The sequence below is a fragment of the Xyrauchen texanus genome, chromosome 34 (genome assembly GCF_025860055.1).
Source record: "Xyrauchen texanus isolate HMW12.3.18 chromosome 34, RBS_HiC_50CHRs, whole genome shotgun sequence".
Classification (NCBI taxonomy): Eukaryota; Metazoa; Chordata; class Actinopteri; order Cypriniformes; family Catostomidae; genus Xyrauchen; species Xyrauchen texanus.
Window position 1 is genome coordinate 13,591,494 of NC_068309.1, and position 24,525 is coordinate 13,616,018.

General features: G+C 38.0%; 1 protein-coding gene across 1 annotated transcript; it reads right to left on the bottom strand.

The window, feature by feature from the left end:
- Positions 1-461: 461 nt before the first annotated feature.
- Positions 462-24,110, bottom strand: LOC127627358 (pyroglutamylated RF-amide peptide receptor-like). The gene is made up of 6 exons (XM_052103701.1): positions 23,780-24,110; positions 15,855-16,013; positions 14,814-14,875; positions 6,899-7,131; positions 5,721-5,818; positions 462-943 (listed from the first exon to the last, which is right to left on the bottom strand). Exons 1-6 carry the CDS (start codon positions 24,108-24,110, stop codon positions 462-464), a joined length of 1,365 nt encoding a protein of 454 aa, XP_051959661.1.
- Between the last annotated feature and the right edge of the window lie 415 nt (positions 24,111-24,525).

A 24,525-nucleotide genomic window follows, 5' to 3' on the forward strand; every position in this document is an offset into this window, starting at 1 on the left:
CTGGTTTCAAACGGTTTGTCACTTTTTCAAGACACTTTTTCTGCTCATTGAATTTGCCTTTTCCCTTTATCTAACTAGATTAATCTAATACAAAAATAAATGTGTAACAATGTACATTTCAACCATGAGGGACTGCTTTCTTGATACCTTGAAAAACCTTGAAAAATGCTGCCATAGTTCTCCGCCATTTGTTATTTTCAGCTTTTTGAATCTGACGGCTCCTAAGTTCCCTTGGACCAATGACATAGTAAAGTTTCCAATGGTTGCACATTTCAGCAGATGCAGTAAGTCATTTGGGTGTTGTTCAGTTACTGTATCTTTAATACTCAGTATTCTGAAATCCTACTAATTTGACGTACTTTGTTTTGCATACCATGCAGAATGGAAGTATGCATAGCCTGACACAGGTATTGTTTCACTTTCCATGGTGGGCAGGTATCACTGCCATCTCTTGTTATCATTCATACATCCAGCATCCCTGTTAAAGGGTGGTCAGATCTAGAGGTGCTGTCTGTATGTGGTGGGTCAATAACACTTAGTATCATAGTACTGGAGGTTGTTTTGTGTCTGATTGTGCTAAGCAGGTTCATGTGGGGGAACAAGTTGGTTGTAGGCCTCTCTGGTTCCAGCTCCCATGCCAATTTACTCCATGATCTAATGACTCCTTTTCCACTTGTCCTATCCAGGCCCCATCTGGGCTCAACTGACTCCACTGCTGAGATGCCCACTTGCTTGTGAGTCCTCCAGGACCAACAGGAAACCCGGCAAAAGCAGCAACCTCTGCTGGAGCACCATCCTCTGGTAAGCAGAGCTAGCAAGTCCCTCTTGAAGGTGGTGTTGAGGGCAGCATAAACCACTGGGTTGCAAACCGAATTGCTAAATCCAAGAATCTGAACCAAACTGACCAGGAGAAATTCGGAGTCTAGATCGAGGTCTAGCTGGCCTGTGTGAGAACATTTGTAACAAAAGTGTGAGTCAGTTTTACTACAAATCAAGAAAAAACTTTTTCACTTATGATGTTTAATCTATAAATTACTGCTGAAGGTTTGCTTTCAGGTCTATTATAGTTTGCACTGCTCCATCCTTCCATAACAGCCTCTTTTTCAAAGCCTGTATTACATTGTGACAAGTTCACAAAACATTGAGCAATTTTACACCCAAATTCTTACATCAATTAAGGTTAATATGCCGAAAACGTGTAAGGTCAAGTAAATAACTAAAACAATTCAACTTTATTGTGTTAAGACCATACTGTAAATGGTGCATAAGTTGAATTTTGCCCATTATCCAGATCTCATGATTCATAAAAAACACCTAAACATGCGCTCTTACCGGCTTATACAATGTGTGCAATTGTTGCCTGTTATGTGCATATGCCTGTTTACATTTTGACATCCGAAGCAGAAAATAATCTGATTATTTCAAATCGCATGTAAACACAGTTTTTTTGTTGCCTTTCTTAACCCTCTTATAGTCTTTGGTCATTTTTATATGAATCTTTTGCTGATTTAATAAACAATGGTTCCCCTTCTGTCACTCACTCGAAGTTGTGTTGAATGTAGTGACACAACTTGTCTTTCTTGAGAGCCTCATGTACCTCTGAACTTGAGAAAAGGCCAATGAGAAATTGGCCGACAGAATTTGCATGTCCTGCCCCCGGACACATGGGTATAATGGGAAGCGGGCATGCGTCTGTCAGTCAGATTTTTTCTTCGGAGCCGAGCGGTTGAGCAGCAGCAAGCTGAGTCTCACTACTGTTCCACTCACCTCTGTCAGAGCATTGCTGTTGGATCTATGGTGCGTTACCAGTAGCTTTCTCCCTCTCTGAATGCTGTGCAGTCCATGCCCCTGGGCACTTCGACAGCGCTTCTGTAAAAGAGTGTATACCTCTAAAAGAGAAGTATCTTCCCCTCTAAAAGAGAGTATTTTCATTCACAAAAGAGCAATACGTTGAACGTCCTTTTCAGGATGTGTCTTTTTAAAGATGTCTTTCTGCCTCAGTGTAGTTCCTGGATGCAGCTGTTTTCTCTCCGCTAATGACTATCATAAGCGCTGCCTCGTGTGTCTGGGCTGCGATCACACGGAGGCAGCATATATGAATGGTTTATGTTCTCATTGCAAGAACATAGCCATGGCAACTTTGCAATTGCGGCTTTCTCCCTTCTGAGGGAAAGCAATTTCAGCCACCCCGCACCGCGCCCTCGTTTAAGCAGCATTCGCTCCACTTCGATGCGCGGTTAAAATGCCAGAACCTTACGGACAGAGATTACAACTCTGCTACTCAAGGACGCGATAGAGCCTGTCCCTCCAGCCGAGATGAAGAAGTGTCTCTACAGCCCTTACTTCATCGTACCCAAAAAAGGCGGTGGGTTGTGGCCAATCTTGTTTCAATACAAGGTCCTCCCCTTCAGCCTGTCCCTGTTCCCTCGCGTCTTTACCAAGGTCGCATAGGCAGCCCTAGCCCCGCTACGGGAAATGGGCACCCCCATACTCAATTACCTCAATCACTGGCTCATTCTAGCTCATTCTCGAGAGTTACTATGTGCTCACAGGGACCAGGTGCTCAGCCATCTAGGGCTTCAGGTCAACTGGGAAAAGATTCAAACTCCCCCGGTTCAGAGCATCCCTTTTCTCGGCATGGAGTTAAGACATTCTCAAAGACAGCGCGTACATAAATCACCAAGGCGGCGTGCGCTCTTGTCATATGTCACAACTCGCCCGCCATCTCCTCCTTTGGAGTCAGCAGACTCGGGTCAGCGCCATTCATATCCCGGGCAACCTCAACACGACAGCGGACCCTAAAGTGGCGCTTGTTCGCAAATTGGTGTTCTTCCCGGTCTGAAGACCCGCAGAGATGCGCAGTTCGGTCAGTGCTTTCATTCCTGCACTAGAGGTTGGAGGGGAGGCTGTCCCCCTCCACCTTGAAGGTGTATGTAGCCACTATCACGGCCCACCATGACGCAAACTCTGTAATACGGAACAGCCAACCGGGTGTTCTGCTTGCACTTAGCGCCCCTCACCAAAGTGATCTAGTGTGCTCTCTCTCTCCCAGGTTAGCCACTAAGCTCTCGCTTCCTGGATGTTCTTCCTCCCTAGCCTTCTGGACTGCAAATTCAGCATAGGAATTTGTGGCCAGAACTACTACGAGCCGCAAGTGCCCTTTACTGGGGTAGGGCTCCACAGGCCTAATTCCCTCTTCAGGAAACTCCCTGTGATGTATTTTCTGCAGTACGGTCCCCCTGTCGGTGGACCCGCGTCTCCCTTGGGCAGTCCCTCTGTCCCCGGTCGCTGTGTTTGTAGAGCTCCTCCCTCATCAGCCCATGTACCCATGTGACGTTTTGGCCACATGTCACCTCCCCCCAGTCTGGGCAGGATGTGGTCTCGGCAGGGTCTTTTCCCCCTGAAAGAATAGGAATGGAAAAGATTGCCATCCCGGACGCATTTCATAGCGTTAAGATGCTCTATGACGAGAAACATAGAGAGAGAAAAGGCCGCGGCTGGCTTGCGCCCATGATAGTCATGTTACCTGTTCCCCCCTTATAGGTGCAGTAGCTTGCTTGCACCTGTGTCAACAGTTCACGTAACACAGTCTAGTGCATGGCGCTTTTAAATGGGACCACTTGTGTCACTACATGCGACACAACGTCGAGTGAGTGACAGAAGGGGTACGTCATGGTTATTGTTGTAACCTCCGTTCACTGATGGATGGAATGAGACGTTGTGTCCCCCTTGCCACGATACTAGACCTACCACTGTAAACAGCCGTACCTTGTTCTCTGCTCCTTAGTGCAAAAACCTGACTGACAGGTGCATGCCTGCTTCCCTTTATACCTGTATGTCTGGAGACGGGACATGCAAATTCTGTCTGCCAATTTCTCATTAGCCTTTTCTCAAGTTCAGAGGTACGTGAGGCTCTCAAGAAAGACCCCTTGTGTCACTACATTGTGACACAGCATCTCGTTCCCTCCATCAGGGAATGGAGGTTACAACAGTAAACATGATGTTTCCTTTATCTGAGTGGTACAAGACTTGGTGACTTTTCCTCCACTTGCCATTTGAACATACAAAAAAATATATTAAATATGTAGGCATGATTTGATAAGTCTAAGTGGTTGTAAAAAAAAGGAAGTTTTGAGTTTCTGATGTCACAAATTCAAGGATTTCAGAACAAGCTGTTTTTTTCAGCATAGTTTCAGTAAATGGTCTTTTTGGACTGGGGAGGAATTTTTGTGTTATGAAAGTTATAGTATGTTTTCATAGTAAACCTAGCTCTCTTATATCAATAGATACATGAAAATCAGATTCCTCATGATATTACCTCTTTAAGTATGTGCAAAATTGTACAAAGACCATAATGAATATCTAAAATTAATTAAAAACTCAAAAGGAAAAACTTCATCTGTCACTGTAAAGTTATTTAAACAATATGAAGAGACTTAAAGCACACATTTTGTGTCTATGTTGATAAATAAGATACACAATGTTTATGTTCCATATACCTTTTTTCCCATTGTATTCTCTAAAACTATAATTTCCTTATGGAAGAGGCTCCACACAATGTGTCTTTAGGCAAATATTCATTTCACTTAAAATTATAAACCCCGTTCTTACATTTTGAGACAAGAACAGAAGGAATGAATGGTGTTTTGAGTAGATAATCGTGAAGTAGACACAATACTAGGCAGACTGATAATTAAGCCAAGGATGTTCAAGTGTAAAAAATGGCTTAAACCAAATATTGTGCTGAGGTAATAAAAACATCACAAATGGTCTGCACTTATATAGTGCTTTTTTTTAACCTTAGAGGTTACCACAGCGCTTAACACTGTGTCCCAATCACCCATTAACACACCAATGCTCTACCAACTGAGCCAAAGCCACCCAAATAGTGAAGTAAATCTCGGAACATGAGTGTACAATACATGAGTGCAAAGAGAGGCCACAGGAGTGATTAGAGTTGCAGAACCCCTGGAATAATGATTCTTTTTGGTGCACTTCAAGTACTGAAGAGTGTATGAGTGCAGATGGACAAAGTCACTATAGGAATAATCTTGCTCTTAACTGGCATAAATAGCTCTATTCCTTGCATTCGGAAAGGTGAGGTCAGAGAGGAATGTCAGATGAATGGAAAACCATGAAATGCATTATAGTTGCATGAGAATTAACTGGACATAACTCTGCAAAAAGTAAAAAAGGTTTAAACCAATTATGAATGAACTATTGGGTGCAATGTTCTGCACTTACTGTACAAGTTGAGTTGAGTAATTACTTGGATGTTTATTAAATTATCGATTGTCGATTATTTGCAGTTAATAAATTAGTCGAGCAAGAATAAAAATAATAATAATGATTAAACTAAAACCAAACACATTTGGTTAATTAACTCGAGTAAATAAAATACAAATCCATAAATGGAATGAGACTCATAACCCCACTGTGTATTACTACACATTTGTCATATGGTGAAAATAACTTTTAAATATCATTCCCGTTCACATACATTCAAAAATGGCACATTGTTTTCGGTTACAAGACATATGAAAACCAACTTTGTGTAAACTATTTTATGTGCCATAATTGAATGTATGTGAATGAGAATTGAGAGCTACAATTTTCAGCAAATGGTGTTGCTATTGGTTTTTTGTGGTCAGTTACTTTGAAAAAAGAAAGTGATTTACAACAGTAAAGGAGAGACAATTTCACAAGACGTTTTGTGTTACCGTAGTCAAGCAGGAGGGAGACCAGGTGGAAAGGCGCCCAGCAGGAAGCAAAGAGCACCACCACGGTGGCCATCATTCTTACCGCACGTTTTTTTCTCCTGAGAATGAGAGCCAATGTTACAGGCATGTCAATAACAGCTTGGTACAATAAGAGCACGTAAAGTTGCACAACACAGGTGGTGCAGTCAAACAGTATTTAATTTATAGCAGCCTACCAAGATTATCTCATCTAAGAAAAACAAAAAACATTGAGGTGTAATGTGCTGCAGTGGTTCTCAATCAGGGGGCCTGGACCTACTAGGGGGCCTTAACACACTTCCAAGGGTAGTCTCTACCTCTCTAGATCACTTAAAATGTATTTAAAATAAGACATATTTAAATAATTAAAAGATTCCAACTTAATTAAAATGATAAAAAATACTTTTAGATGTATACCTACAAATAATAAACAGACTCTTTCTGAAACTTCTAAAATCAAAAATTATCCATGATTAATTATTTTAATAAGACATGTCTAGTTTCAGGTGAGGGGGTCTAGCTATAAATAACAATGACACCATTAAAGGTTTTTTCCTCTTTTCTATGGTGAGTTGACTTTTCAAGCATTGTATATATATATATTTTCCAAGCAACATATATATATATATATATATATATATATATATATATATATATATATATCTGGCTGAACAAAGATTTTTAGAAGAATATTTCAACTTTGTAGGTGCATAAAATGGAAAAAATTGAAAACGTTCAAGCTCCAAATATCACATAAAAGCTGCATAAAAATAATCCATATGACTTCAGTGGATTAATCTGTAACTTCAGAAGTGATATGATAAGTGTGGGTGAGAATCAGATCAATATATATTTTTTTGAGATTTATAGTAAAAAGGGGCTATTGATCTGTTTCTCACCCAAAGTGATTGCATCGCTTCAGAAGACATATATTAAACCACTGGAGTCTTATGGATTACTTTTATGCTAACTTTATGTGATTTCTGGAGCGTCAAAGGTCTGGTCACCATTCACTTGCATTGTATGGACCTACAGAGCTGAAATATTCTTCTAAAATTTGCGTTTTTGTTCAGTAGATGAAAGAAAGTATTACACATCAGGGATGGCGTGAGGGTAAATGATGAGAGAATAATTTTGGGTGAACTACTCCTTTAACTAACCTGGTAATCTTGTTGATTTCAGATCCCGGGAGAGTTTGAAACATGACGTCATGTACTTTGTGCTTGCCCCAAAGTTCTCTCATGATCTTCCAGTACAGAAAGGCTATGGTCGCCAACGGGGCCATGAAAAACAGAACTGACAGGCAGGTAGTGTAGGCTCTCCTCTGCTGATGGCTTGGCCATACTTCCAAGCAACATGTATGGTGGACATCGAACAGGAAGTCATATTTGACCTGGATAATTAAATGGTAAGGGAAAAAGGAAGTTTATTCCATGGTGCAATCTTCATGTTCAAAGCCTCTTTCTTGGCTTTTTTGCTAGGATTAACACTGTGAAAATAATATGTTTATAGAGCAGTGAGTCCTAACTGGTTTTGCTTCAGAACCCAAATTTTACATTTCACGTCAAGTGGCAACCACACACAATTGCCATATTTATTTTTTGTTGTAGACAGGGTCATATTATCATTTGCATTTTACAAATAACAAAAGAAATGGGAAGTATTTTCTACTCCCTTTTGAAATAATACAATTATTTTTAAATATATAATTAATAAGACTATTATTTTGCCTATCCTTTATTCATAATTATATGCTTAGTTGCATTTTATTATTTAAATTTAGCATTGTATTTCACTCTTCTCTATAGCCCAATCTGAACAGACCTGTGATTAAGAGCTACAGCTATAAAGGAAGTGCAGGCTAAAGGCAGTTACTAGAATGAACTAGTTACTAGTTATTTTCACAGATCAAAGCTGATGAATTCAAGTGCATAATACTGAATAATACTGCTCATTATTACTTTATGTTTCATAATTTTCAATGGATGAATTGTAATGGTCTGATTTAATGGCTAAAGGTTTTTTTTATCCTTCATATGAAGTTTATCTGCTTCTTGAAACAGCATAAAATGAAAAAATTTGCTTTGTGGACTGAGTGATGCATGCATGACATCTTTAAAGAAAAAAAGTGTTGAATGGGTTGCACACACAAGGATAATAAATAAGAGAAACAAACAAATACTTCCTAGTCACAAACATGATAAATGGAAGGCAATCAGAACTAACATTACAATGAAAACAGCATAGACATTGTATTTGAAACCCTGAATGGCTCCTTTTAGCACAGTCAGCATCTACTTTTTATTTCTAATAGACTTGATGCATCTAGTATTGCTGGCATTAACACTCATGCATGAGCATTACTGAGTCAAAGAGTCAAGATTTATTCTACTTATATATTTAAACCATCAGCATTTCTTTCCTCCTTATTTCATGTCCTCTTTCTGTTTAATAATTACAAACCATTTCATAAAGTAATTCCTTGCATCCCGACTCCCCTTCTTGCAGTATACTGTGCCCTTAAAGTGTGTACATTGTGTACAAAGTGCATTTTGTGATGGAAAAGAGTCTACTTTTTGTGTGTAGCAAAAAAAGTGTGCAAGTATTGAGACATAACATCATAAAATCGCACTTTAAAACCCTCAGTCGCATTGTTACGTGCATCCAGTCATAGTACACAGCCTGTCAATCATCATGCTATCATGACATGCACGTTCCTCATTTCATTTTTACCATCATTCTTTCAATATTCTTCATTACTTTTTATTTACACTTCCCTACAATGCTTCATACCATATAGACCTAATTCATAGCAGTGCCATCTTTGATTTGGGTAGAAATTACAAAGATGCTATGAGAGATAAACTCTTCAATGGGTTGTACAATTGTTTAAAGTGTTTTTGGTTCGTTCCGCTGACTAAACATTGAAAAATGTCTTTCCAAAAAATTTCAGTAAACACAAACTCCAGATAACATGAGCTGGGGAAAATTATATGTGTTTTAGGAGCTTTTTAATAGCCTTATACAGAGCTATTGAAGCGAAGAGAAGGTAAGTGTACGCCTCACAGCCTCGTTTTTATTCCCATCATAAATCAAAGTTGGCGCTAGTCTGAATAAGTTCTATTGGAGAAACAGTGCATCGTTGAAGATCTGTCATGAGATGTTTCATGTGGAGAGCCGCTGATGTTTTGATATAATGATGCATGTTGTAATGTGTAGTTTATTCCTACCATTATATTTATTGAATGTGTGATGCACAATGTGTTGCAGATTAAATATAACATGGATAACAATTATATTTTAAGGGGTCATGACATGAGGTTTTCAAATTTTCCTTGATCTTTAGACATACATACACTGGTGGCCAAAAGTTTGGAATAATGTACAGATTTAGCTGTTTCGGAAGGAAATTGGTATTTTAATTCACCAAAGTGGCATTCAGCTGATCACAAAGTATAGTCAGGACATTATTAATCAAATCTAGACAGGCCCCCTTTCCAGCAGCCATCACTCCAACACCTTATCCTTGAGTAATCATGCTAAATTGCTAATTTGGTACTAGAACACTTTTTCCCATTACATCAAAGTTGAAAGCTATTTGCTTCGTAAAATGAGGCTTAACATTGTCTTTGTGTTTGTTTGTGAGTTGCCATAGAACGCAATAAACTGGCATGTCTTAAAGTCAATATTAGGTCAAACATTGGCAAAAAAGAAACAGCTTTCTCTAGAAACTCGTCAATCAATCATTGTTTTGAGGAATGAAGGCAATACAATACTAGAAATTGCCAAAAAACTGAAGATTTCATACAAAGGTGTACACTACAGTCTTCAAAGACAAAGACAACTAGTTCTAACAAGGACAGAAATAGATGTGGAAGGACAGATGTACAACTAAACAAGAGGATAAGTACATCAGAGTCTCTAGTTTGAGAAACAGACGCCTCACATGTCCTCAGCTGACAGCTTCATTGAATTCTACCCGCTCAACATCAGTTTCATGTACAACAGTAAAGAGAAGACTCAGGGGTGCAGGCCTTATGGGAAGAATTGCTAAGAAAAAGTTACTTTTGAAAGTGAGGTTAGAGTGGCAAGAAACAGACATTGGACAACAGATATTTGGAAAAGAGTGTTGTAGCGCTGCCACATAAGTATATATATATATATATATATATATATATATATATATATATATATATATATATATATATATATTGCTGTTAAAAAATCTAATTGTTCTTTGAAAACAGCCATAATTAATATATGTTATTTTCCTGGGTTTATTGCCAAGTTAAGTGTTTTTGAGTTCCCGTTTAACTCTCGCGAGAGTTCTGTCGCGAAGCTCCAGGGAATTCCCATTGACGTCACTTCAAATCAGCTGGATGACTTTTTTCTTCCGTTTAAATGGAGCAGGGAAACCGGCGTTCAGGAGCGACACGTTTATGCTCAAGGGGATTTATGATCGATCGCGCGAAAACCTCCTCCAGAAGCTGTTACAGACTGTGAACAGAAAGACACTGTGGGATTATCTTTTTTGTTGATTTTTCACCTTTGGATTTCGTCACAGAACAGCGCTGCTTCACATCAAGCTCACGGACTTAACACACAACCACCGGTGAGGCAGATTCAACACACACACATAAACAGGACATTGTACGGGACTCCTATAGTCATTCCATCTACTTTTCATTTATTATTTTTTTTTTTTTGCTTTCTTGTTTGTCTTTTGTACATTTGTATATATATATGTCTGGATTCACTTTGATGTTTTTTCTTCTACTTATTGTAAATACACCTTGGGTTTAAATCGAGCTGTTGTCTTCCTAGCCTTTTTTTTTTTATAAACTTCATCACCATACAAACTTGGGGTCAAGACCGTAGTTTTTGTGTATCATCTCCTATAAATCTAGGCTGAGCGTTACAGTGTTATGGATCTTAACCCCATTGAGCTTTTGTGGGATCAGCTAGACTGTTAGGTGTGTGAGAAGTGCCCAGCAAGACAGCCACATCTATGGCAAGTGCTACAGGAAGTGTGGTGAAATGTCACATGAGTATCTGGTCAAACTGACAGCCAGAATGCAAAGGATCTTCAAAGCTGTCATTGCTGTACATAGAGGGTTTTTTGATAAGAACTTTTTGAAGGAGTTTAAGTTGTGAATTTTTTTCTTCAAATTGTAATAGTAATTTTTCACATTATTAATGACTATACATTATGATCAGTTGAAAGTACCAATTTCTTTCCATAAGAGCAAAATCTGTACATTATTCCAAACTTTTGGCCGCCAGTGTATATATTTCATAGTACTTTAAAAAACATTCTGTAAGTTTCAGAACTCAAAACTTACTCCTCACTGCTAAAATAGATTTTTAAATCGTTCTCTACTTCCTCCGCATTGTGATGTCACAATATGGTAAACATTTACATCTGACCACATCTGCTAGCTGCCATGAGACGTCACACAGGTCACATAAACTACAACACATAGAGACTGTATCACCTAGATATCTCATAGAGACTGTGTCTGTTCCCCGAACTACCAAACACAATACCCTCACTAAATCATTTAGAAAAAATTTGATTAAGGTCAAACTTGAACAAAACAAACAAATTAAAAATAAACATCATATAAAAATAGGGCTACTAAACATTAGATCTCTTGCTACCAAAGCACTAATTGTCAATGAAATGATTACAGATCATAGATTGGATGCGCTCTGTTTGACTGAAACCTGGCTTAAACCGGATGAATATATTAGTTTAAATGAATCTACTCCCCCAGGTTATTGTTATAAACATGAACCTCGTCTGAAGGGTCGAGAAGGAGGTGTTGCTACAATTTACAGTGAAGTTTTTGGTGTTACTCAGAGGACAGGATATAAATGTAAGTCTTTTGAACTAATAATGCTTAATGTGACACCGTCAAATACAAATATAAATAAAAAATCTCTGTCGTCCTTTACCCTTGCTACAGGGTTACTCATTTCTACAGAGAAATAGTATATATGAAGAATTTCAATCAGGATTTAGGCCTCATCACAGTACAGAGACTGCACTTATCAGAGTTACAAATGACTTGCTCTTATCATCTGATCGCGGCTGCATTTCTCTTCTAGTGCTTTTAGATCTTAGTGCTGCATTCAACACAATAGATCTCAACATTCTCTTGAATAGGCTGGAGAATTATGTTGGAATTTGTGGAGTGGCATTAGCATGGTTTAGGTCATATTTAGCAGACCGCTACCACTTTGTCTATTTAAATGAGGAATTGTCAAACCAAACAAAAGTAAAGTATGGAGTGCCACAGGGATCAGTTTTAGGGCCTCTGCTTTTCTCCATGTATATGCTTCACCTGGGAGATATTATCAGGAATCGTGGAATAAGTTTCCACTGCTATGCTGACGATACACAACTATATATTTCTTCAAAACCTGATGAGATTTCACAATTCTCAAAATTAGCAGAGTGTATCAATGAAATAAAAGATTGGATGGCCAGAAATTTCCTTCTACTCAATTCTGACAAAACAGAGGTTCTAATTATTGGACCAAAAAACTCTAAAAATAAGCCACTAAAATATAATTTGACTCTAGATGGATGTACTGTTACATCATCTTCAACAGCAAAGAACATAGGTGTTATATTTGATACCAATCTGTCCTTTGAAAATCAAATTACAAATGTTTGTAGAACAGCATTCTTCCACCTAAGAAATATTGCTAAATTAAGGCATATGCTCTCGGTTGCTGATGACGAAAAACTAATTCATGCGTTCATGACCTCAAGACTAGATTATTGTAATGCATTACTGGGAGGATGTCCAGTAAGATCAATAAATAAACTTCAATTGGTTCAAAATGCAGCAGCCAGAGTGCTGATGAGAACCAAGAAATATGATCATATTAGCCCCATTTTATCATCGTTACATTGGCTACCTGTTAAATTCCGTATTGATTTTAAAATTCTGTTAACTACGTACAAAGCTTTGAATGGTCTAGCTCCGCAGTACTTAAGTGATCTTCTAACACGCTATATTCCAACACGTTCATTAAGATCGCAAAATTCTGGCCTATTAATAGTTCCTAGAATATCAAAATCCACTAAAGGAGGAAGATCCTTTTCATATTTGGCTCCTAAACTATAGAATAGTCTCCCAAACACTGTTCGAGATGCAGACACACTCTCTCAGTTTAAGTCTAGACTAAAGACTCATCTATTTAGCCAGGCATACACCTAATTTATCCCACAATTAGGCTGCTTTAGTTGGGTCTGCCGGAACCAGAAACCAGAAACATTGAGCATGATCTCTAACTCTGCAATAAATTCAATGGCATCTACGCTTACATCTTTTTATTTGTTTCCCTGTCTCAACCTCGGGACTCCTATCCTGAGGTCACCAGAACCGGCTGGATCCAGCACCATTCCTGCTTCATGTTGGACTCCACTGCTACATGTCGCAGAATGATGATGACTAAATGCAGCCGGTGCCAGCCAAACATCACTTCAATCTATTATGACGGACTTCAGAGGAGGAAATTATGCCAACTCCAACCTGCATCACCTCGGTCTATTTATGGACTACGATCCTGAAATGAAATGCTTAGACTAACAATTGCCAACAAAAGCCTTCATCAGCCAATTAACAAGGACAATTGCATCTATGTGAACTTCTGCAATTAATCAAGATGGACTTCAAAGACTTTGGTCATTAATCTTACAGTTCAAACACAATCTATGTTTAATCAATGACCCTTATCACTTAGTTTAATAATTTTAAACCATGATTTTACCTATACATAATTAATATTTACATTACATTCATAATGTTAGCCAGAGGGAACTGTCCCCCACAGTGAGTCTGGTTTCTCCCAAGGTTATTTTTCTCCATTAATCTACATCTTATGGAGTTTCGTGTTCCTTGCCACAGTCAGCCTACAGCTTGCTCACTGGGGTTATTAATACAATTATCATTTAATTATTTATAAACACTATTAAAATTCGTATTTTATCTAAATTACACAATGATGATTAATCGACTTTATAGACATTACAGTTCTTATCGTCTGTTAATGCTAATATTCTGTAAAGCTGCTTTGAAACGATGTGTGTTGTGAAAGGCGCTATCCAAATAAAATTGACTTGACTTGACTTGACTTGACCACCTCCACAGCAAAACATCAATGCCTACTTTATCTTTAATCACTCCTGAAGCCTGCCCAGCAGCGTTGAGCAGTGAGATAGCAAGAAGAGAGGGATGGTCAGTCAAGAGCAGAGAGCAAATTATAACAGTGTTATTATAACAGACCGTCAAGTCTTAAAGGAAATCAGCACCAAAACCGAGCGTTTCTGACAGGGTCAGAATGAGGGTGGAAAATGTTTGTGTGCAAAACACTTTACTAATATTAGAAATGAACCTTAAGGAACATATTAAAAGAATAAAAAAGGCCTAACATGACCGCTTTAAAGTTAAAGATGTGATCTTATGATTCATCATCAACTAAGGTAAAATCTTGAATGTTATACCAAGTCGGAAAAACAGCACAAATGACATTGTACTGGGTCACTTTATTTATTTATTTATTTTTTTGGCATCATCACATACTGTTTACATCATTACTACAGTCCCTCGAAAGAGAATCTGTCCTCCATTGTATTTCAGTGATTCAAAAAATGTCAAAAAATAAAAGGAAAAGTGTGTAATATATTTTCTTTTTGCGATACTGACACATTTCCTTAAAGATTATTTTTGAGAAAGAAGCTCTTAAGAACACACAAAAGCATCAATAAGCAGTACAAATACAGTACATGGACATAAAAGAATGCATGATGTAAGATGAGGATTATTCATCACAATGTGAAGGCTTTATATACTGAATATTAATGTTCATGACCCAGTTCACTGTCTCCTTATCTGTGTTAATGACTTGAGTTTTGTGTGTTACACAATATTCAACAGGAATGAGCTCAAGTAATCTAAAATAATGTACAAATAGTGAGTATAATGGTGATGATAGGGATTGTTACTGGCAATGGCAGAGAGAACATGAATGCAGTGATTTAGTTTAAGGTTGCTTATTTACCTCCACTTTCTGGACAAACCACATGGGAGCTGCAATTGCCAGGGCAACCAGCCACACAGCCACTGTAAAGCCAGGACAGATGAAACTTAGACACAATACTTTTCTTTCAAAGTTTTAGAATCACTATATGTAGGTAAAACAATGCTTCTTAGGTAATGAAAAAAAAATTAATTCTTTACATAGGCTTGGACTTGTCTTCATTTCTCAAGATAAAAAAAAACTCTGCAAATATACTGGTCTGTATTTGTGTTGGAATAGTTTAGTTGCTGCAAGTTACATTTTGGACTATATGTGGGCTTACATTTTCTCATAATTTACTCACCCTCATGCATCCTCAGATGTATATGACTATTTTTCTTCTACAGAACACAAACAAAGATTTTTAGAAGAATATCTGAGCTCTGTTGGTCCTTACAATGCAAGTGAAAGGTGACGACATTTGAAGCTTCAAAAATCCCATGAAGGCTAAATAAAAGTAACCCATAAGACTCCAAAGGTTACATTAAATGTTCAGAATCGATATGATAAGTTTGGCTGAGAAACAGATAAATATTTAAGTTAATTTTTACAATAAATCTCCACTTTCACTTTGATACATTCTTTGACATTGTAAAAGTGAAAGCAAAATTGGAGATTTATGGTAAAAAAGGACTTAAATATTAAATCTGTTTCTCACCCACACTTACCATATCGCTTCAGAAGACATATATTAAACCACTGGAGACGTATGGATTAATTTTATGTGGCCTTTGTGTGATTTTTGGAGCTTGAAATGTGTGATCACCATTCATGTGCATAGTAAGGACCAACAGAGCTGAAATATTTTTCTAAAAATATTTGTTTGTGTTCAGCAAAAGAAAAAAGGTCATACACATTTGGGATGGAATGAAAGGGTGTACAATCCCTTTAAGTGAATATTTTGTATGGATTGTAGTAAAAAGCTTTATGAGTAATGATGTCTGACAAAAGTGTAGCTGCTGTTGCAAGTTACATTTGTAGAACCACTTATTTAAAGTCTCTCTCTTTATCTCCGTCACTCACCCAGCATCTTGAAGGCATGGCTAAGGAAGTAGCTGTTGCGGACTTGCAGAGGATAAAGGATTCCCAGGAAACGCTCCACAGCAATACATGTCATGGTAAGCATGCTGGTTGCAATCGCTGTCACTTGTAGGAATGGTATTAGCTTGCACAGAAAATCCCCTACAAGTACAAATTCTTTGAGTTAGTGAAATAGCTTGGTGATTGTGAACGTATGTCTGTGAATGAATAAGTGTGACTGAGCTAAACGAGACATTAAAATTAGACTAAATGTGTGTTCACCTCATTCTGGGACAACATCATGTATACAAATTCACCCCTTAAAAATTCAGGTAGTGACAATCGCTAGTGTGTACAGTACAGAAGTGAACAAGTAGTTGTAAATGCAGTGACATCACTTTCTTTTGCACACTGAAACTCTTTAGAGTTTCTGTATTGGCAAATTTTTCTCTCCACAATAGTTTCACCATTGATACAGAAAGAGCACACCATATAAAAGCAGTATCTTAAACGAGTGGTTCTCAATTGATTTATTTTTTGGTTACGCCCCATTTAAAACTATGTCAACTATCCCTATTTCGGGAGTAACTCAAGTGTTCCGTACACACAAATAACAATAATTTAGGGAATTACTTTTGACAGTAAATGCAGTTGTCATGCACAAAACTTTGCAGTGTGTACGTGACCAGTGAGTCAGAAAATTACTCGGTCAGAGAACAGATTTGTGAGAGTGAATGGGGATGATGTCACATGAGCAAAAATGGTGTTGGTAATACCTTTTATGGTAATACATAAAAATATATGAAGAACAATATTGAGGTGACCTTACAAAAATATTTCAACAAAGAGAAGAAAATAAGTGGGCAGAAAAAGTACACTGATCTAAATGGACAAGAGACAATCGGAGAGGTCTGGAGAGATGAGCACATGGGGTAAAGAAGGACAAGAGGCTTATCACAATGCTACCCATTCCAAATAATTACCATTTAATAGATCAATTTTGACTTGTGTTGCCTTGGTCTTCTCACAGCAGTCTTGAGGAGTCATTCTATAACAAACTAATTACTGTTTTCGACCTCCCTGATCCTAAATATTTCCAGTTTCATACTAGCATCATTCCTATAATACATTGGACATTACTTTTTTTTTTCAAACGGACTGGTCATTATACGAAAGGTCAGTGACTCTTGAAACAGACAGAATCTAAAACACAACATGACACATGCTAATGGCTTTTGCATGGGGTAATTTTGTTCTAATAAACGTTGATGCAAATTGCCTGATTTGTCTAGTAACATAAATGCCAGCCACAGCCAGACATGCATCTGAGGTTATACAGTTCTGCACATTTTTATATACCCTTGCAGAATCTCTAAGATGTTTCTTTTTTGTTCTTCTTCTTCTTCTTCTTTTTTTTTTTTTTTAGAGGGATCATAATAATGGCTTCTTCTTTTCTTTTTTTCCTTTCTTTTTTTGCATGGTCCGGATAAAGCAATTTGACATTGAAGCTATACAGTATGGTTGTAAGTAGCCATTGATGCTCCAGGAGGCAACACATCATATTAAGCAATGATATGTTAATTTTTAAACAGAATGATTTGTTTTAAAAAAATTCAGTTATTATTTTGTCTTGTGGAATATACTTAAATATTTGCTATGCAGCTTCTTCAGGACAGTGGCAAATCAAAATGTATTTTTTATCATATTTTTAAGATTGAATCCCTAATTGTTGGTAAGACTTTACAATAAGGTTATATATGTTAACATTATTAAATTAATTGGGTGTTATGAACTAACAATAAACTAACAATTTATTTTTACAGCATTTATTAATCTAGGTTAATGTTAATAAATATAAGTTATTGCTCATTGTTAATGTTAGTTCATAATCCATTAACTAATTTTAACACAAAGACATTTTTATATTAAAAATATATTAGTATATGTTGAAATTAACACTAACCATGATTGATAAGTGCTGTACAAGCAGTATTCATTGTTAGTTCATGCTAACTAATGTAATGTAATAAACAGATTCTGCATGTGGTCTGTAAACCTTTATTTTTTTACTTTTGTTGTGGTTGGTCAGGATCCTATTTTTTTCATATATCAGACTTTATTTTTACACACGACAAAACCTAAAGGGCAAATGGGGCATCTGAGTGGTGATTATTTTGATGCATGAAGTATTGCATTGTAAAATGGCAATTACATTGGCAAAATGTAATATAAGATACATCAAAACAATTAAAATTATAATGGTACTCCATTATCTCTCTTTCTGTCTTTCTCTTTTCTCTGCCTATTTATTTATAAACTATTCCATTATATCATATAAAAAGAATAATAACACATTCTTTGACATACAATTATTTCTGTCTTAGCTAAGAGAATGTGGTGTATTTGTGTTATAAAATATAATATATGACAGGATCAAATGGTCCAATAGAGCCAACAGCATCAGTACTTTCAGCAAATAAAAGTGTCTTGTGTATTGCTGTTATGTGTTTACCAGAAGCGGTTGCTTTTTATTATATAGTTTTTAATATTGGAACATGAATACCTCTGAAAACACTTTTTTTAGTTTTAATAATCACTCTTTACCAATCAAATGGTATGGTAAAATGATGTATGGGAAATTAATGATTAATTTTAAAGAAACATAACTGAACATTGTTTCTATACAGCAACACTCAATAGCATTTTAAAATTCATTTATTTAGCATATATTGTTAGTTTAGAACCAGGTAGGCTGCTGCAACTAATATGATTCTGAGAACAGTACTAGTGCCCACTTACAATTGAACCATAGGTTCCACCAGGGACGAGACCTGGACTAAATCAATGGTGACCTTCCATTGTCATCAAAATCTTGGAGTGGATGTGTTGTTAGACATAATAAGGGTGATGAAAGAAAGTGATGAAAAACAATATTACTGTACATAAACACAGAAAAATGCAATAATGAGCATTCTACATTCAGATATTTAGGTGTGATTGTGCCCGTCTAGTCTCGGTGACGCTGTTTCTGGTCACAGTGTGTTGAGGTTTGAATGTTTAACACAGTAAAAGTGGAGGTCCATTTTGTAGGATGGCCATGAACATTAACCCTTTAATGGATGGTGTCCAATATTGTGGACAGATCTTTAAAATCCACCCATTCAGTGTGTGATGGGTGCTTGCTTGGACCCTTACCTATACTTCTATATAATAGTCCTCTTTATATGTCATTGTGTTTTTGTTTATGACAACATAAATTCAACATTGTGGCAAAAGTGGTGATCATTTACCAATTAAATCTGGAATATTTACCATTATCTTGTATTGTAATTGGTAAAGGGGCATTCACATGGAGCATGTAAAAAAGTGAATAAATAAAAAAGTGATTCTGCTTTGCAGGAGTAATATTCAAGGTATAGCTCACAAAAAAATACAATGACATGACATTCTGAAGCAATACAATAGCGTAGCATGAGGAACAATACAAAATGTAAATCTTAATTCACTGAAAATGTTCCCTTCACCCATTCAAATTTGGTAAGCGCGTGAGAACTTCTTTGTTAACATAAGAGCAGCTGACTGACACCATTTAAGGAGAAGGTGGCGGAGAAAAAATTGGGCACAAAATGTAATTAGTTCTGGTGTGTATTGTCACTGCAGCAAATTTAAATTCGTGAAATTGAACAAGATTTGAAAACTAGGGTAGTCTTTTACGCCCCCCTTACAATTCCGACTCTACACTTTGAGAACCACTGTGGTAGTCAAACATGTTTTACAGCTGCACCATGTCTTGCTGTTTTTGCAGAACACTGCACAGAAGTGCAGCATGCCAAGTTAAAAAGAACTTGAACAGTTAAAAACCTGTTTAGAGACACGTACTCTGTTCAATTTGTCATGGTTTTTAGCGCAAGAATATGTCCATTCTGAACAGCCCCTAACTCAAAGATAAAAAGTATATTATTGTTCCCTATCAAAAGCTACACTTTGATGCTGCGCTGATTTAGCGGAACGTCTTTAGGAGTGACCAGCTATGAATATGTGTGCAACACGTCAATGAAATTGACTAGAATTTATAGCCTCTGCCGGTGACATCATCAGGATGCGCCGGTACAGGGGCTATAAATAGATGCGTCACAGGTGCATCGTCAGGTCTTTTGTCTTCAGACCATTCTGTGTGTGTTGTGCTTCTCAACCCTGTCAAAAATGTTCTATTTTCCTCTGTTAGGAGTTAGAATTTGTTAGACTGTGCGCAGAAAACTTTCTCTTTCAAAAAAAAATTATAAAAGTGACTGATAAAAAAAGCAAGCGGTGTGTGTTCCCGTGATTATGCTCTATGGCTGAAACGGACACACACCAGTTTTGTTTTGTGTGTTTTGGGGAAGAGCATGCTAGTCTTGCATTGGTGCGGGGTGGGTGCGAGCATTGCGATCTGCTTTCAGTCAAAATGCTTCAGTCAAAAGGCTTACTTCCGAGAATCAGAGGCCACTCTTCCATCATGGGGCTGTTAGGGGTATAACAGTTATGACCCGGACCAGATATGGAGAAAGAAGACCAGGAGTCGAGAAGTTCAATTAAAGAATTATACTGAAGTATAGTCTGCAGTGAAATTGGTAGAGCCAGCGGCAAAGTCTCACGAGGAGATCGAAAGCCAACTCGTACCTTACACAAAATCTTACATCAATTATACCATTTGCAAGGACGTACATTCCATTATTTTACTCCTGATTGGCTAAAAGACCATAAAGTCACAACATATAGACAGCTATGCGGCCTATCAACATTAATCAGCGCACTTGTCGTCCGAGCCCGAGATTTACATCTGAAGTGACCTCGCAGATGGTCGCGGGGCGTCTTCGAGTCAGCCTGGTGTGCATCACTGGGTTCAAAACCTGGGTAGAAGGTCAGACGCACACACAAAACACTGACGAACGACAGTTCTTCTCTGGGCACAAGAGAGCCAGAGCAAAACGTTATCAGGCCATTTAAACCAAAACAGAGAGATAAAATATTCACTCCTCGGGCAGAGGAGAGGGGTAGAAATAACATACATTTCTTCCCTAAAGAAATAATAAGAGAAAATCACACTTCTACTATTCAGGTATTATTACATAGGACTTTAAACCATATAATTAGTCATGGAAAGGTAACAATCAAACACAGAATACATCTGGAACCTATGTTTAACGCATTCTCAGGGGCTGGAGAGCATCACAGATAAGCTTATCCCCCAAAAGACCTTCAGCCTACATGCAGGACAGAGAGAAAGACTCTGGAATGTTCCTAAAAGAGACTAGTTAGCATTCAACACACATATGATTCAAAGTATATTTCAGTTATGCATAACTGAAATATACTTTGAATCATATGTGATCATGCATATAGTTAATTCATCACTTTATTAAAGAAGTTAAGCAACAGAATACAGATAGATATTGATATAAAAGGATATATATATATATATATATATATATATATATATATATATATATATATATATATATATATTGATATATCTGAAGAGACAAGGGATTTTGACCCTCACCCTTCAGGGCACTCATATGGATCTGGCCAAGGAGCGAGAGACGGGTTCTTCCCTATCGCCCCATGAGGGGGATGCCGAATCTCTTGAGTCTGCGGCCTTTGAGCTACCCACCTCTGAGTGTTCCTCGCACGATAATAAAGTGGTTGAGGAATTGCTCGAGGTGGTTAATCGGGCGGTGGCCAGACTACAGCTAGACTGGCCACGCGAACAAGAGACTCCCCAAACGCTCCAAGCTGGAAGACAGATTTCTGTCTGGTGGCCAAAGGAAGGGAACGCTACATCAGTCTCTTCCTTTCTTTGATGACCTCCATGATGAGCTTTCTCATTCATGTAGGAAACCTTATAATTCCCGTGTCTTCGTGCCTTTGATGTCGAAATATTCGACTATCGTGGGTGCTGAGGCACATGGGTATTCCATGATGCCGTGGGTAGAAGAGACACTTGCGGTTTATCTCTCGCCTGTCTCGGCATCATCTCTAAAGAGACCCACTCTCCCCACAAAGCCGTGCAGGACCACCTCTACACTTGTGGGGAAAGCTTATTAGGCAGCAGGTCAGGCTGGTGCTGCCCTGCACACTATGGCAGTGTTGCAGGCATACCAGGCTGACCTGTTGAAGGACCTGAGTGCGGGCAGTACGGCGAATCGCGCTCCCTCTCATAGAAACTGGGGACCAGCATGTCGCCCTCAGCAGCCCCCAAAGCAATACCTCAGGACCGTTATCTCCAGGAAGGAGCGCCCAGCCTTGTGGGGGTAGCCCCCCCTTGAGACATTCACCTGCACCTTCCCGATACCCCCATGAAACCTCTCCATTCCCGCCGCCTCTGGTGTTTCAGGAGTTAGCGGTTTCCAGCAAAATGTTGGGTGTTCCGTTGCTTCCTGCCGTAGTCCAGGATGCGGAACACTCGACATCCCCTCAACAGGAAGTGTCAAAATGTATACCCATCTCAGAGAACCTGGCAGCGTGGAAGCTACTGCCGGGTGTTTCTATGTGGGTCCTTAGAACAGTAGGAACAGGCTACAGAATCCAATTAGTTCGCTGTCCTCCGTGTTTCAACGATGTGGTTTCCACTACCGTGAAACCGGAATAAGCATGGCTACTGTGGAAAAAACTGCTAAATCTCTTGGTCAAAGGAGCCATAGAACATGTTCCCCTTCCAGAGAGGCTGTCATCAAGTTCTCTACGGGGAGGCTCACTTTCGCCCAATTTGAAAACCCCTAATATAAATAATATAGAATTTTCGTTTTTTTATGTTGTTATTGCTGCAATGGTAGGCCTAAATTATGTCTGAGAATGGTGACTCAATTTGTCCTCTTAGGAATCAAGATAGTCTTAACATTTGATTGGTTGACTTGAGTCAGCACATTGGTTCAACTTTTGTCAGCACTTTGGTTCAACTTTTGTTGTTTTTAAATGTGCTTTATAAATAAAGTTGACGTGAGTACCTCAGTAATCCACTCTTCAGAATACAAACGAACATGTTGGAATGAATTATGATGTTCCTCAATACTGCAGAGCATTAGAGTTTTATTTTGGTTAAAAACAACTTACGATAATCTACAATTTTTGTGCTCAGAGGGTGCTACTAAAGGTCATAAGAATTTACTTCAGTAACATGTATAGGACCAGGATATTGCATTATTATGGATAGCCTTTTCAGAAATCCAATTCCAGGAAAAAGTGCCATTTTGTACATTATTTATTCACTGGCATGAATTCACAAGACAAGTGTAACTTCCTAATGCATCTTTCATTCTGTGCCAATGCCCATGTACACAAATGTTGCTTAATCTTATCTTTTTTTTCTTCTTTGTGCTGTATAGTTTTGTTAATGCTCAGTCATTTCGAACATTGACAATTAGTAAAGAAAATTTAAAGAATGCATAGAAAACCTGTACCCTTTGTACCTTTTCATTAAGCACTAAATTGTGAGATTAATGCAACATTGAAGGTTAGGTCCCTGAGTTATTATGTGCTGATTTTTTTATTTAATTTAAGCTCTTTTAGCTTTTCGCATCATCAAAGTTTTTTTTTTTACAATCTCTGTTTCTGCAATGTATCCTTAAAGCTTTACTTTATTGTCAAAGATTGCCTGTAATAAAACTGAGAATGAATTAAGCATCAGGAAACCTTGGGTTTGTGTTATAACTTTGAAAGTGACAGGAAGAATGAGGCAGCCAGATGAATATAGACAGTTAGGAATCATCAAAGACATCACAGAAACTAAGACTGCTAGTAGTGTAGACCATTTTCTTAAAGTATAAGAACAGATGAATATGTGTGTTGGCTAATGTTCAATAAACTAGTTTAATTTTCTTATGTCAACTCAGTCAAGTGTAAATAACACCAAGCATGTTTATGGATATTACGTACAAAATAATGACTACCTGCCAACCAGTTGGTGAAGAAGTGTTGCAGCATTGTTGCAGGAACACATACAATGGAGATCAGGAGGTCACTGAGTGCCAGAGAGCAAATGAAGAATGTGCTTGGAGACTGCAGAGCCTTCCTCCGACATAAGAGGACCAGCACGGCCCCGTTGCCCACCACTGCAAGCCCAAAGATGAGCACGTAGAGCATGCCAAACACTGGAAGCAAGGAACTAGGGAGTCTGGGCACTGCCACCAGAGGAGGGATGGAATATTCCTGGATGAACTTCCAGCGAGAGAGGTTGGAAGCCTCCAGCATGAGGTCCAGGAGTTGGGAGGTGAGGTTCATTTTGATGGTTTTCAAAGATCAAGGTTTTGGTTGCTTGAGGATTCCAGTAGGAGTCAATGTCCACTCCACATACACCTGTTGAAGCTTTGGTGGTTTAACAACTTAGCCACTATAGACAAGTGTCCATTTTCATATTACTTCTGTCAAAATGGTTCCCAGGTTAGTTCTAAAAAAACAACAACAGTACAGCTTCGATTTACCAGTTCTCCAAGTCTCCACTTCATCAATAGCTCACTGCTTTCTTGCTCCAAGTTCATAGAATAATACAATATAATAACTTTAATGGAGATGTCCCTCATCCCAGTAGAATCTGATCCTATCGATTACGCCAGAGAGCCCATTAATTCTGCATTTAAAACTAGTTACGAATACCGTTATTGATCTTTTTCCCATTGTAAATGATGGCTTACAGACA

Excerpts from the sequence above, each read along its gene's own strand:
- LOC127627358 (XM_052103701.1), bottom strand. The coding sequence starts at position 24,110 with ATGAACCTCACCTCCCAACTCCTGGACCTCATGCTGGAGGCTTCCAAC. Across the intron at positions 16,014-23,779 it reads CTTCACCAACTGGTTGGCAG|GGGATTTTCTGTGCAAGCTA; the intron begins GTAGTCATTATT and ends TTGTACTTGTAG. Across the intron at positions 7,132-14,813 it reads GGTTTGTCCAGAAAGTGGAG|GTCAAATATGACTTCCTGTT; the intron begins GTAAATAAGCAA and ends TTAATTATCCAG.